The sequence below is a fragment of the Cynocephalus volans genome, chromosome 14 (genome assembly GCF_027409185.1).
Source record: "Cynocephalus volans isolate mCynVol1 chromosome 14, mCynVol1.pri, whole genome shotgun sequence".
NCBI lineage: Eukaryota > Metazoa > Chordata > Mammalia > Dermoptera > Cynocephalidae > Cynocephalus > Cynocephalus volans.
The window spans coordinates 86,444,349-86,460,136 of NC_084473.1; the positions used below are offsets into that span (position 1 = coordinate 86,444,349).

A 15,788-nucleotide genomic window follows, 5' to 3' on the forward strand; every position below is an offset into this window, starting at 1 on the left:
CCCAGGTACTATTTCTACAGAATGGAAAAACAGATTGATGAAACCTAGGAACGTAAGTGCCACCTTCTCAGTGCCATTGGCAGAGATTATAATTCAAGTTTCACTCACATTAATTACAAGCTGTTCTGTGATATGCCTTGATAGAGATAATCCACTGATCTTATGATTTGGACAGAGAAAGAACAGGGTATTAGGAGATTTAGTAACTTATTTCCCTTCAGATCACTGCCTCTCAATACTCAGAACAGAAATGCTAACAGAATTTAGTTTTTATTCTTTAAATTGAAAAGAGTTAAAATAACATTTTTGACTCAAAATATAAATAAGTTGGGAAAATGCAAAGATGGTGATTTTCACAATTAAATTAAAAAGAGTGGAAATTTCATGAAATTTGCAAATCAGAATTTATTGTACATGTTTTAGTATACTCAAAAACCCTCTTAGAGTAATTAGAAGGAAAAAAACTGGTCTTGAAAAAATATTTAACATTGTCATTTTTAAACAAAATCTAAGTAAAAATTAAACTGAAGTCCATAGCTCACATTAGACTATTTACCTAATTTAGTAAATCTAAATTCTGATTCATTATAACCAGCTAATCAGAACCCCCAAATAGCCAGAACTGTTACTGTCCTCACTTTATAAGAGCTGAACAGAACAAGCTAACAGTGGAGGGATCCATTCAGAAAGGGCTGTGCCCTTACCCATCAGCTCAACCACCTATTCCTCTTGCAGCAGCAACACTGCACCCACTGGTACCCGATGTTCATAACCAGAACATAAGGTATTGCAAGATTCCCCAACACAAGGGCTTCATGCTCTGTACACTGTACTGAGACCACACAAAACATCTGAGAAGGAATCTCAATAAAAGTCCAATAAAAAAGGTTTCTTGGCTGAAATCCTGCTAGCTACACCAATCCAGAGCTCATAAGCACACATGCATGCATTCAATGCATATTTACTGACTGCCTACCATGTGCCACGGACTGTACTGGGGCCTCAGGGTCAAGGATACAAAACAGGCAAAGCTCCTACTCCATTGGACTCACATCCAAGTGAGAGGACAGACAATAAACACTAATATGTACATCTATATATTATAAAAAGGATGAGAGGACAGGGTGATGGACAGCATGTATGTTCCGTGTTAGGAATCCTGACAGGGCTATCCTCCCTGGGAGGTGACCGTAGAGCAGAGACCTGAGAAATACCAGGAAGAAAAGTGCACCCAGGATGGAGGCTTCAGAAGCTGCTTACAGACAGAGGCACTTACTGCATCGTGAGGAAGCGTCTGCTGGGCTTCCAGAACAGGAGTGACAAGAAACCCACCAGGATGGAGCCGAGAGTTCAAAAGGGAGACTGGTGGGAGATGAGGTCAGAGAAACAGTTGGGCACTACTTTGGAAGAGCCATAGAAGGGAATTTGGGTTTTACTGAATAAAATGAGCAGCGATGTTACAAGATCTGAATTACATTTTTAAAGGATCATCTTGGCTGCTGCTTCAACACAAAAAAACCGACAAGGGGAAGAGATAGGGAAACAAGTTGGAGCCCACTGAAGTGGTCCAGGCAGGGGAAGACAGTGGCCTGCCCAGGGTGGCAGCTGTGGAAGGGATGGGAAGAGGTCATTTTGGATGTGTTCTGAAGATGAGAGGCCCGAGCCTGACTCCCCAAGGCCGGAGCTCAGGAACACGAAGAGGGTCTGGAAGAAAAGACCGGGAAGGAGCAGCCAGTGATGTGAGAGGGAAAAGGAAGACAAACTCCTGGAAACTGAGCAAAGCCAGGCCTCCATGACTGAAGCTGCAAGGCAGGGCAACTGGACGAGGGGTGAGCAGGGCCATGTGGTTTGGCAAGGGGAGATCACAGGGACCTTGACAAGAGCAGTCTCAATGGAGCAGTGGGGCAAAACCTCACTGGGGTGTGTTCAAAAGAGAATGAGGGAGGCTGCGCTGGCAAGTGCAGATGACTCATGTGAAAAGTTATGCTGTGCAGGGGAGAGAAATGAGTCAGCAGCAGAGGAGAAGGCCACGTGAAGCTGAGGGAGGACAGATGGCAGAAATAATGGCACGCCCGTGGGACTGACCCATCAGAAGGGAAAACTGATGATGCAGGGGAAATGGAGCCAACTGCCAGAGCAGTTTCTCCAACAGCTGAGGGCACAAGGGTAGGGATGGTCCGTGCATCTTGGGAGGAGGACAGCACCGCATGTGCTCAGCCATGGGACAGTGACAGGATGTGAGAGCAGCAATGTGGCAGAATTCCCTGCTGATGGCTTCTACTGACTCGGTGAAAAGGAACCAAGGGCAGCTGAGAGGGGGTAGGGTGTGGGAGGTCTGAAGAGAGAGAAGGGGTAAATGGTCTTCTGCAGAGAGAGAGCGAGAAAAAAAGTGGCAAGGGATCCAGGAGAACTGTCACTAGCACTAAGGCAGTCGGGGTCATGAACTGAAAGTGTGCCCAGGCAGTGTGGTGCGGTATTGTCTTGGGGTGAATTCCCCTGCTCAGGTGTGAGCCTGAAGCAAATGGAAAGCTGGATTTATCAAGGCTGGGATTTTGTCAGGAAAATGGCAAAGAGTAAGGCAGAGGTTTTGGATGTTAGTACCCCGCAGAACCAAGGAATCTAGGAAGCTCAAAGAAGAAGGTGAAGACATAAGATGGGAAGGCACAGTGGGTGGTGCTAGAGTCAAAAGGCCAGAGGCCATACTAGGGTCAAAAATGACTGAAGCTGATCTATTAGACAAAGCAAACAGGAACCAGAAGAGGTGACGGGTGAAAAATGCACCGCTTAAAACTGAGGTTACAAAGATGGTGCCGTTATACATAATAAGGTCTTGAAAATGACCCTGGGAATCTGTAGCTGAAATGAGGTGAAAAGCAGGAGAGGTGGGGAGGTGAGATCAGGTTACTTAAAGTATCTTCAGGTGAATACCACAATCATAGGGAATTCTGCCCAACAAAGCGGTGAGGAGAGAGACTGTGAGCAGGCGCTCAGAGTTGAGGGGTGAGTGGAGAAAGCCAGATGGCCACAGACGACCACAAGAAGAAGATGCAGCAGGAGGTCCAGTCCGGAGGCTGAGGTTCTCAGAATCAGAAGGTTTTAGGAAGAAGGAAGAACAATGGTCTGAAGAAAGCAACAAGGATAAAGAGAACAAGGTGTCCAATACTCACGCCCAGTGATTCGCAGGTAAGAGAAAGAAAAGACCTGCCCGCAAGGGTCCAGAAGAAGTAGGATCCTCAGGGACAGATGGATTCCTGAAATTTTGTTGACTTGCACTCTCTTAATTGTATTGTGTAGAAAACAGAAAATGGTTTGAACTTCAAGAATCATTTTCGATTTTCTGTTATCCTTAAAGTTGGTTATTTATTCATCTGACTATAAAGTTACTAAAATTCAAATTCAGGATATTTATTTGAAGATCAGTAAAATAGTTCATGGAAATGTTTAGAGAACATGTTCTTGTAGATTTTTCGCTAAAGGATTTGTATTATGATACTACGAAGTTTCCCGTTTAACAAAGGCCAAAAGGTAGATGGACCGAATCACTAGACTGGAGGGAGACTCGGTATCTTTTCAACATGCCAATACTTACTTCACAATGCCATAACCCAAGCTCACGATGATCACAAGGAGGCGGGCCAATGTCCTCTTGATCGCAGATATCAACTCCGCAAATATCAATAAACCTTGGGCTGAAGGTGGAAAAAAAAATAACTCATTTTGTGTACATCTGGAGGCCTGCCAACAAAGATTCCAAACATGCACTGTGTACAACTACATTCTAACTTCAGACTAACTGGCTACATTTGATTTAAAAGTCATCTCATCCAGCTGATGTTTGAAAACCTCACTGAAGGGGAATTCACCACCTCCTGAAGAACTCACTGTGTCTCTAGTTGACCAACTCTGCTGGGCGCAGCTTCCTTCCATCAGCCTGAAACCCGTCTACCTAAGCCTCCCTCTGCTTTCCTTCTTTGCCTTCAGGCTATACAGACCTGTATCTGTCTTCCTGTCCTGTAAATATCTGAAAACCATGATGCCCTCTAGAGTTCTTTTCTCCAGAATGCCTTCAGTGTTTATTCATTCAAAATGTATTCGTTATGTTCCCACACACGGCTATGATGGTAAAAGAGACACCTTGATCCCTGCCTTCATGGAGCTTGTTGTACTCTGGTTAGGTCAAGTAAATAGACAAAACGTACACAGTAAGTGCTATAGGTAACAGCACTCCTGGGACTAGGAACAAGGCCAATCTAATCTACACTTGCGGGAGTTAGAAGTAGGTCCAGAAAAGCTCAGAAAGTGACATCTGAGTCAGGATTCAAAGGCTAGTAGGAATTAAGGATTTGAAGGACAGAAAGGGCAAAGCAAAGAAAATGGCACACACAAAGGCATGGAGGAGACAAGAGGAAAAGCAAAATGAGTTGCAAGGAGTGAAAGTTCAGTACCTCTGCAGCACAGCGTAATGGAAGATGTTAAGAAAAAAGACAGAAATAAAGACAGGGACCAACTATATGAGGTTTGGGGCCCTGTTATGGAGTCTGGATTTGATGCTATGAGCAATGGGAAGTCAATAACACTAAACAAAGAAGTAAAAGAGGGATTGGTAAAAAGGCCAGATCTGGTCCCCCATCTGTTTTTGTAAATGAAATTTTATTGGAACACAGCCACACCCACTTGTTGTCTGTTGCTGCTTTTATGCTACAATGGCAGAGCTGAGTAGTTACAAATGAGACCGTACACTGCAAAGCCAAAAATATTTACTATACGGCCTTTACAGAAAAAGTTCACTGACCACTGAAATAAAATGGGCTTATTCTATCAATATTGCTCTCCCTATGATGGCCTGGAGAGGAACAGGACTACAGGCAAGGAAAATGCTCAGGAGGCTATTCCAAAATCCAGGTAAGAGATGAGGAGAGTATTGGCAGTGAGGATGGAGAGAAGAAAAAACATATTCAGAAAACAGGTATGGTTTTAAAACCAGTTGTGAATCCACTAATATTTCCAGTCCCCATTGTTTTCAACTCCATTTTGTGTGCAAGAAATCACAACAGACCTTGTCATATGCCTTGTACGTAGAGCTGGAACTACAGGGAGAGAAGAAGAAGAAAAGAAGGATGGCCCTGAGGTCTATGGGCAATGCCATCCAGGGAGAGGAGTTCCTGAAAAGCAGCAGGTTTGGGGTGGGGTGAGCCAAGCACAAGGGCTGACACAATGGACAGGTGGTTACTTGCATGCGCTATTTACATATGGTTGCACAGCCAGTGTGCAGCTCACACTTCTCCATCTTTTCCACAGGAAATCACAAGAGACCTTGTCAAATGCCTTGAAGTTCAGCTATACTAAGTTTACTACATCTTCCTAACTGCTAATCTAGCAGTCCCAGAGGAAGAAATTCATCTGAAATGACCTACTTTTAATGTATCTATATTGGGTCCTAACAATCACTGCCTTCCATCCCTTTAAAGATTTTTCTAAAGTCCATCCTTCCAGGATGAATGCTGAGCAACATAGCCCATGTTACAGAATTCCCACTTAGGAAGATCAGAACAGAAAAGACATCAGCCATGCCAGTCTTTGGGCACCTCTCCTATTGAACAGGACTCCTTAAAGAAACTAACCTATATACCCATTACTCATCAACATTGTGCCAAATTTGTTTCACCTGTATTCCAACTCACTATTTTGCTGGAGTATTTAAAAATAAATAGCAGAGACAACCATGCCCTTTGAAAATTAGTATCAAGATATTTGTAACTGATCCCTCAGAAGTACATTCTTGAGCATTTTCAACCCTTTTGGGCTACCTCCATTTCCAAAGGTTCAGCAGTGGAACTGTACCTTTACTTCTCCAGGCTTTTTGAAATCTACCTTCTAGAAGTCTGGGGCACACATCCGAAGTTGCCCGATTGTATGCCCTCCTGCTTCACACATTCCACTGTGTAAATGAGGATGGTGCCTCCATTGCAAGAATAAAGAGGTAGAGAGAACGCAAGAAGGCTGTGGGCACCATCCACTCTGGCACCACTGATTTTACTCTCTAGGGCCATATTTCCTTTCTTTTCTTGTTTGGAGAAGGGAAAAAAAGATGGGGAAAAAAGTAGAAATATGTTAAAAGGTTTGGCAGAACCTGAAGTTCCTCCATCCAGAACTTAGTATTGTTTTAATACAAGCTGAACCTTAGGGAATGGGAATTTTCTTTTTCCCAGGAGGAAAGTGAGGGGAAAGTTAACAAGGAAAATAGAAAATGAGGAGCACACACATGCTAGCCCAGATCAAGGTCCTACTCTGGCCTTCTTTTCTTAGCTTCCCTCTTCTTCGTCTGCAATATGGCTATTTCTAAACGACTGAACAAAGGGGGGCCTCCGACCTCTCTGCTCTCACATGCTAGGAAACTCTTGGGTCATACTTTATCTATGGAGACAGTCAAAACTTACTTGACAGTCCAGTGCTGTTGATGTTTTGGTATTCGGCATAAAAAACTGCTTTTTCAAGCATTCCCAGGAAAATAACAGCTGCAATCCAGAACTGTATTCTTAATATATCTTTCCAATAACAGGCAGACCACATCAACCAGAGTATGCCATATAGTATATAAACAATACACATCACCATGTAAAACTGCAGGAAGAGAAATCAATTTCAGTCAGTTAGGCCTTTTGATCATTTGAAAGTTGGCATTTCTACATTCAAATATCCAATCCTTCATTTTCCGGTCCCTCTGGAACCAGAAATAGAGGGTTTGTCAAAGCGTTAGCTACCAAGGCATTACTACCACTGAGCTTGTAAAGTTTTTCAATTTTCCAGTTAGGATACAAAATTAATTTTTTAAAAAGGAAAAAAAATGATGAGAAACACTCACAATCATTAGAGGCCAATCTGCTGCAGAGATATATCCATGAGGCCCCTTCATAGAAAGAGAAACTGGTAACAGTGATGGCAGAGACAGAGAAGAAATGAAAGAGTTAATTAAGAATCAGTCTTTCTCAAACTCATTTAAATATTTAAACATAAGCTTATTTCCCAGAAGGGTCCAAGAATACAAACTACACTAACAAATGCTGAATTTTTATCTAGCACACACAAGGTAGTTGGATAATTATTAATTGTTTGATTATGTAATCTTATCAAAATAAGATACTTCTATTTGTATACATGCCTATTATAAAAACCTGTGCCAAATGTGATCTTATACAGAAAGCAAAGTAGCAGTGGCTACCAAATAGGACCTCAGACTAGTCCCCTTGCCGATTCACTGATCTCACTGAGGACCTTATCTTCCTCAGTGTAACTTAGGATAAATTACTGAACAAGCCTCTAAATTGGGTTTTGTCTGAAAAAGCAATAACAAATAGAGTGCCAGATACAGTGCATGACATGCAGCGTTCAGCAACAGCTCCAGTTACTCACTAGGAGGGCTTAAAACTGCCTGCTGGTGTCAGGGGAAAAGACACAATGCCTGGGAAAGAAGAGGGCACAAGGCTAATGCTATCATCTGAATGCCCCCCAAAATCATGTGTTGAAACTTAATCTCAATTGTGATGGTGGTATTAAGAGGTGGGACCTCTTGGGAAGTGATTAAGTCACGAGGGCTCTGCCCTTATGAATGGATTAGTGCCTTATAAAAGAACTGGAAGGAACCAGAGTAGGCCATTTTTTGCTCTTCTGCCTTCCACCATGTGAGGACTCAGGATTCAAGGAGCCATCTTGGAAGCAGACACCGGGGCCCTCACCAGACACCAAACCTGCTAGTGCCTTGGTGCTAAACTTCCCAATCTCCAGAATCATGAGGAAATAAATTTCTGTTCATTATAAATTACCCAGTGTCAGGTATTTTGTTACAGCAGCACAAACAGCCTAAGACAGCTAGGCAGCAGAAAGGCATCAAGGTCCCTGCTCCCTCTATTTGGCATGATCTGGCCCATGCTGCTGTCTCCAGGAGGAAGCCCTACTTCCCACTCTTCCAGAGCAGCCACCTCCACCAGCTTCCCTCTGCGGGCCCTGTGGTACACCAACTCCTTGCCTCCTCTATGTTGATGCCTGTCTCGCCTCATTGGTTTCTGGCCCCCACTGGACTGGGCACTCTTCAGAGTCAAAGCCTGGCTTCACTTCTGTATCCCCAGCAGATGAATCAGAGCAAGATACAAATCCCCAGGACCTTCACATGCTGTGTGGCAACTGGTGGCCCAAAGATACCCACGCTGGAAAATGTCAGCCAGAGTAACTCTAGGATATGTGAAAGCATTCATTCCCTTGAAAATGACTTATTGTGAGCTCACTCTCATGGGCACTGGGGGACTATAGCTGAGTGAGCACAGAGGATCTACCTCCCAGGGTGGGGGGAGCCTCACAGAGCATGGAAGTCACAGCTGATAGACATGCCACTTCTATCCTAGGCTACAGACAGACCCTTTAATATAAAACTTGTCAAATGGTAATTTTAAATGTCTGATGATGGTCATTTTCAAGAACTAGAGAATATAATCTACTTCAAATACGGTTAAGATGTTGCCTACCCATTTCTTCATGTTAAAAAATTTTTTTAGTCAGAAAGGATAGAGAATTTTATATCCTACTATGAGGTTTGAAATTTTAAAAATTTATTTTCAAAGAACAAAATTCTCACTCCATTAAAAATATATATATTAGCATTAAGATACGCAAGAAGTTTTAAGTCCCCCAAATAATCATGTGATTAACAGAAATTCATTTTTGAATGATGTGTTTGTAACAGAGTATTTAAATTCAGGTCAATGACAAAAATATAGAATATAGAAAATGCAGACAGTAAACATGCATGCAGTTTAACTATACCATTCAAATTCCAGGGTGCATCTGTTTTTTCCGCTTTAATAGAAACAATAAAGATATGATACCCATCTCTCTCTGTTCTGGCTACAACATCCTGAAATAGGGGGAAAAAATACTTTATGTTATTTTTAACAAATTGCTATATAAGATATAGGTAAACAATTGTTCACATTTTAAAACAACTTTTGGTAACTGAATTGGGTTACTTTTAAAAAACACAAACAAATAAAACAGAGAAAACAAATCATAAGCATCGGAAGGAAAGATATTTCCACCATATTTTTTTACTACCATCCCTCCCAAACCCAAAAGGGTAGAGAAGAAAAAAAGCTTTTTCACTCTTTAATGTTTTCTACTTTTTATATTTCTACAGGTTCCCTTCCAATAATTCCACTCTATGTATTGTTTAATATTATAATTCAAATACTGTTTCTAATATTACTATTTTCATATTTTATCCTAATATTATCAAGCATTCAGTTTTTAATTATTATTTTTTTATTGAATTGGAGGAGGAGGAGGAAGTCAGAATAACATTGGAGAAATGACTCAGATTAAGTATACAGGCTAAACGATTCAAATTCCCTAAGGTACTATGTCACTAGGAGCCCCACTAAGGAATAAAAGAGCCCAACATAATGCCCATGAATCTTCCAATGCCCCCACATAACTGGACCAATCTTTTCATACTCCACCTTCCTGAACATTCCCAATCCCTTCCTTTCATTTCCTCTTCCTCCATGGGTGATGGAATTTGTACAGAGAGTTTGTCCTGGGCACTGCAGAGTGAATACCTTCCCATAATTATTAATCCTCTTTAAGATGGCTGAAGAGGAAACATGGGGAGTCATGGTATAAAAACAAACATTAAGCTGTCCTAAACTGCTTTCAGTCCGTCCCTACGCATAACTCCTCCTAACCCTCCTGACCTCTTTCTCAGTCTTCTAACTTTAAATAAATCCCCCAAATACCAAAATCTCCTTCCCCCCATGCTATATTCATAGTTTCATTTTTTTTTAAAGAGGCAAAGGATAACTTTTTAATATAGGTTACAATTATCAGGGAGATATAATTTTGATAAGCATGTAGCTATCACATACATTTTTATTACGACATTAACTATAAACTACCATTTATATAACATTAAGAGAATTGGAGAATTGAATAAATAAACAATTAGATGTATTAGATGACATCAATAAACTGTCATTGACTGACCTGGTAAATAAAAAATAATCTGAAAGATAAAATTAATAGCCTTGAGTTAATCACATTTATTAAATTTTGTACTCAACAGAATTCACCTTCTTTTACGGCATTCTTCAACATTTAAAAAATTTAATTATTTATGGGCCACCAACAAAATTCAATAAATGTGCAACAGAATGAAACATACAGTCACATTTCTGATGTCATTATAATACACCTAGTAATAAATAAAAGAAACAAAATTTAAATACAAATATTAAAAATATCAAATAATTCTCAAGTCAAGGAAGAAACATAAACTGCAATTATTGAATATGTGTTAGATTACAATAATACAACTGCATACAAGTAATTTTCATCATCTTTTTGTCAGTTTGCATTTAAAAATTTTCCAACAAAAGGCATGTATGTCCTTTGAGGTATCCTAAAATGTAGTACTTTAACTTTGATTCTTTTTATTTTTATTAATTTATTTTTTTTCAAAGCACAACATATCAAAATTTATAGGATGCAGGGCTCATGCAGTACTTAGAGGAAAATTTATACTTGTAAACACCTATATTAAAATGCTACATTCTTTTTTAAGGTATTAATCTCCTTATAAAATTTCCTCCTTCATATCATGGATTTTCTTCGTTTCATCATGTTGTCTGAGTTTTCTCCTATCTCAGTAGGTTTTCTTAAGATTGTTGCTCAGAATTCCTTTTCAGTCATTTCAAGGGTTTCCTGCTCTATATGGTCTGATATTTGAGAATTACTGTATTCTTTTGGTGGTGTCATATTTACTCGGGTTTTTGTATTTTTAGTATCTCTACATTGATGTCTGGTCATCTGGTAGAGCAGCTGCTTCTTCTATTACTCTGGAGTGGGCTTTGAGGAGAGAGACATCCTCTTCTTTTTCCAGTCTCTGCTAGTGACTCTCCTTGTGTCAATGTAGTTGGGTGCCTGGTGGGCCACCTGCATGGTAGCTGTGGCTACTGCCATGGCATCTACTGCTTTTGCTGCAGCCATGGCTGTGGTGAGCCACCCACACAAAAGTGGTATTTTCGGTGTGCTCCTGAGGATGCTGCCCTCAGCTCCCACCTTTGGATTCCAGATATGACCTATGGTTTCTATCTACTTCTTCACATCCTTAATGGCAACAGGAGCCCAACACTATGCTGTCTTGCACGTTTAGGAGCAGATTTTATTTTTTAAAGAAAAGAAAGTTTGCATAGAAGTTAATTTTAAATTACAACTTTAAAGAGATTTGTTAAACAAAGACAGAGACAGTATATACAAAATTCATGTAGACACCTACAAGAAAACATACTGTTTTAAATAATGTTTCTTTTTTCTTTCCCAATTCTAATAACCCTACTTTATATTACTCTCCAAGTATCTATCCATTAGCAGATTTTTTTCAGTCTTACTATATAACTTGTGTCTATTGGATTTAAGGACAAATAAAATGGCTTACCATTGATCTTTCCTGGTTTGAGACATTTCTGCTATTTATTAGTTCTTTATTCTGAAAAAAAAAGAGTACGATAATCCCATTTTATATTGCTACATTTCGATGGAGAAAAATGGTTTTAATAATTAAGAAAAAACATGTTAGAAAAAAATAAAAATTTTAAAACTGAGCACCAGAGAACAAACTTCATTGTACCCTGAACATAAATAACAAAATTCTGCCTTTGAAAAATTACTTCCTTAATGAGGACATTGGTGGGGAAAGTGTTAGGAACTAAAAGGAGGTTTTAGGTGCTAAAATGTTCTGTACTTAATCTGGGTCTAGATAGTCGTGCTCAGTTTTTGAAAACCCCCTTTATACTTATGTGTACTTTCCTGTATGTTTATTACACCTTAACACAAATTTCAAATAGAACTCCTTTAAAACTTTTACTATGGGCTGGAGAGTTAGCTCAGTTTGGTTAGAGCACAATGTTAGAAGACCAAGGTCAAGGTTCAGATCCCCAAACCAGCCAGCCACCCACCCCCCCGCCCAAACAAACCCCAAAACACTACTAAAGACATATTTTAATTTCAGAATATACAGAAGAACAAAAATACGTTAAAATTACCCACAACCTCACTACAAAGGGATGACTGCTGTTAACATTTTAGAATCTAACCTCCTAGACTGGGAAAAAGAAAGCGCATAAAGGAAGAGTGCTATGGATTTAATTGTGTACCCCAAAGTTTCATGTATTAGAAGTTTAATCTCCACAGCAACAGTGTTGAGAGGGTGGGAAATCCTATTATGATAACTGAAGGTGGGGCCTTGAAGAGGTGATTAGATTGTGAGGACCATGCCCCAGTGAATGGACTGATCTCTTCATGGAGTAGTAAGTTGATGGTTTAATGGGTGGTAATGGCATGGTTCTGATGTCTTTAAAAGGAGAGGGAGTAAGGAGTTAGCTCTCTCTTGCTCCTGCCACTCTCACCATGTGATACCCGGCATTGCCAAAGAGTTACCACCAGGTAAAGGCCCTCACCAGAAGTGTTCCCTGGACTTTGGACTTCCCAGCATCTGAAACTATAAGGAATATATTTTATTTATTTATAAACTACTCAGTTTCACATATTACATTATAAGCAATAGAAACGGACTAATACAAAGAGAGTGTCCAAATGTGCTAAATGCTAACGATAAGTCAAGACATTTGGTGAGAGTAAAAGGTCATTGGATTTAAAAACATGGAGGGTCACTGATGACCTTGACTAGAGCTGTTTTCATGGGATGATGCAGGCAAAGGTCTGACTAGTGTATGGAAGAGAGAATGAGAGATGAATTAGAGACGGTGGATCATAAACGACTCTTGCAAGGATGTTGCTACAATGGGATACAAAGAAATAGAAACTTGTGTCAATATGTACTTTTATGTACTACTACACACACACAAAGCTAAACCTAAAAATTAACATATTAAAGCACTTTTATCAACATACTGATAAAACATTATTTGAGTTGATACTTGTATTCAATGGGAATAAAATAAACTCTGTTTTAACATGACAAAACAGATACTCACATTCAGCGAGGGAAACACCTGTAAATCACTGTTGCAATCTAAGTTTTCATTTTTTGTTGTCCAACATTCAATGTTCTTAAAATAATAATCACAAAAGTCTTCATCAACACGAAGTTCATGTTTTTGAGACTGCTCCTACCCAAGGTAAAATTCTATGTTATAATTTATGTCCACACTCCTTATCCCAGAAGATAAATAAAACTTAATATCTAAACAATACTAAAAGTTGATTCAATTTAGAATATAGTCATGAGCTGCATAACAGCATTTTGGTCAACACCAGTGGTAGAGCAATAGACTATACCAGACAGCCCAGGTGTGCAGTAGGCTGTACCATCCAGGTTTGTGTTAGTACACTCTACGATGCTCACACAACAGTGAAATCACCTAATGCACTTCTCAGAGCATATCCCCCCCTTTAAGTGACACATGGCTGTACCTGAAAATATCTAGTAGAAGACCAAAGAGAAAAAAGTTTTGAATATAATTTTAAGTATAATTGAGGTAAACATAACATTTAAGCCATTCCAGTGTGTTCAGATACAGTAATACATAATACAAGCATAATCTTACAGGAAGAAAGCGATTAAGACACTATCACAGGGAAATAGTTCCCGGAAAAACAGAACATACTTTGTCCTGAGGCTATTTCGATTTTCTCATGTGTTAGAGACTTTACAGAAAAAAGAAAGCAGCATGTAAGTACAAAGAAAGATAAACCGAAGACTGCAAGGGAGACACTCATTTATATATCAACAACCTGAGGTTCTCTGCATCCTAGAATGGATGAATAAACCATGCTCCTAATGGCAGCTCACAGTCATTAAAAAAATTAAGTTGGCTTCCCCAGACCAAATATGGGACAATTTGAGCAAAATAAATAAAAATAGTAGATTATTACCTATAAAACAAAGTAAAAATCAGTGAGGTGAGTCCATACTGACCATTGACTGTTTGGCATATGCGTAACATAGGCAGAGAAAAAGGAAATGCTCTTACTGATAGCAGAATGCTAATGCAGAAGAAAATATGGCATTAGAAAAAAACCATTTAGCAATCATCACAGTAATAAATGATTCACCAGGCAAGAATCATGAAAGGATGCTAAAACAAGTGGATGAAGGTTTGATGAAAAACAGGATATTTGCGTAGTTTGAAAAGTTATTTCCTCACAAATCGTTGTTAATAACAGAGAGAAAAGTAGTAACTTTATAATGAAGAAACCTTGCAGATACCCCCTTAACATCACCAAAAATGGGACAAACCAGTACTGTGTGGTATTTCTGCTAAAAATGTATAATCTGAATCTGACCATGAAGAAAGATCAGAAATACTCAAATTAAGGGACATTTTGCAATAATAAATGACTTGTACACTTCAAAAATATCAATGCCATGACAGACCAAAAAGGAAAAAAGAAAGTTCTTGATTATCAGCAACTAAAAGCAAAAACAAAAAACGGAAGGGGAATGTAATATGATCCTGTATTGGATCCTGCACCAGAACAAAAACCTGCTATAAGAGACATTATTAGGACATTGGTGAAATTTTAATAAGGTCTGTATATTAGATAATAGTATTGTATCAATGTTAAATTTCCTGAATTCAGTAATTGTACTGTATAAGCTAAGTTAATAACTCTGTTCTTAGGAAGTACATACTGAAGTATTCAGTGTGAAGGGTTAAAATATTTAGGGAGAAAGCTAAAAACGCAGTATTCAAGGAAAATGGTATCTTTCACTCCAAGTGGAAAAATAAAATAAAAATATGGAATTTTTTATTCCATAACGAATAAAACTATGGAAACCCATTATTCAAACTAGAAGCTAAATAGGTAACAGGGAAGCTGAAAAGGAAACAATTCCAAGCAACTATCATGAGAACCATGAAAAGAAGCACCTTGCTGAGTGACAGGAGGGGCCCAGTGCATCCTCTGGGAGGAAGGAACCCAGGCTTCAGAGCAGGGGCAGAAGCCTGCATTAGCACGACCTCCTCTTCCTTCTGGCTCACCCACCTCTGCCTCTCTCCAGATGTTTCCTTTCTTCTCACCTCTTTGAGATCTATTTGTATTCACAAAAATTCTATGCTCCCTATAAGTAATTGTTTGAATGAAGTGAAACATTTAAATTTCTTTCCCAGATTAAGTTTATTTTTATTTGCATGTGACCCATAGTTCCTTTGTCAATGGCTCCTACATGTCTGATTTAAATATTAACTAACATTTTTCATAAGATACTCACAAGGAAACTAAAAGGCTTATAGTTTTCTCAGAAAGCATATACTTTGATTTACTGCCTTATGTAAAAAAAAAAGAATCTGTGGTCCTTCTAAAACTACAACCTTATATTGATTTTATCATCATATAACATACACAAATACTGATAATCAACTCTGTACTCCATAAACATGTATAAATAAAAATAATTTAAAAAAATAAAATAGATACAAATTAAAAAAAATAAAATATGTAAAGTTAGCAGATAATTAGCTTTTAAGAACTTTTTTAAAAAATAAAATTAATGATTAGTATCATATTAGACCAAATTTAAATTTCATAAATTAGTTCCAGTTAAAAGTAATTATTTTGATTATCTTGTTTTAAATTGGATGTTTGCTGATATTATTAGCACAGTATGTGCTAAAGCCTCTGGTACAACATAAAAGCTATAATAAAATCTACTGTAAATCATTAAAAAAAATTTTTTAAATAAAACTACAATCTCTATTTGCAGCCTCCTCACCTGATAAGCT

At 38.8% G+C, this 15,788-nt stretch overlaps 1 protein-coding gene across 3 annotated transcripts in view; it reads right to left on the reverse strand.

Annotated features, from left to right (window-relative positions):
- TMEM87B (transmembrane protein 87B) overlaps positions 1 to 15,788 on the reverse strand; it is a 52,850-nt gene that overhangs the window by 28,569 nt on the left and 8,493 nt on the right. For all 3 annotated transcript variants that reach the window (XM_063078011.1, XM_063078012.1, XM_063078009.1), the window contains exons 4-9: positions 13,038 to 13,172; positions 11,480 to 11,530; positions 8,815 to 8,905; positions 6,863 to 6,924; positions 6,438 to 6,621; positions 3,590 to 3,689 (exon numbers count right to left, since the gene is read on the reverse strand). In XM_063078011.1, coding sequence (XP_062934081.1) covers positions 3,590 to 3,689; positions 6,438 to 6,621; positions 6,863 to 6,924; positions 8,815 to 8,905; positions 11,480 to 11,530; positions 13,038 to 13,172 — 623 coding nt within the window. The remainder of the gene's footprint in view (positions 1 to 3,589; positions 3,690 to 6,437; positions 6,622 to 6,862; positions 6,925 to 8,814; positions 8,906 to 11,479; positions 11,531 to 13,037; positions 13,173 to 15,788) is intronic.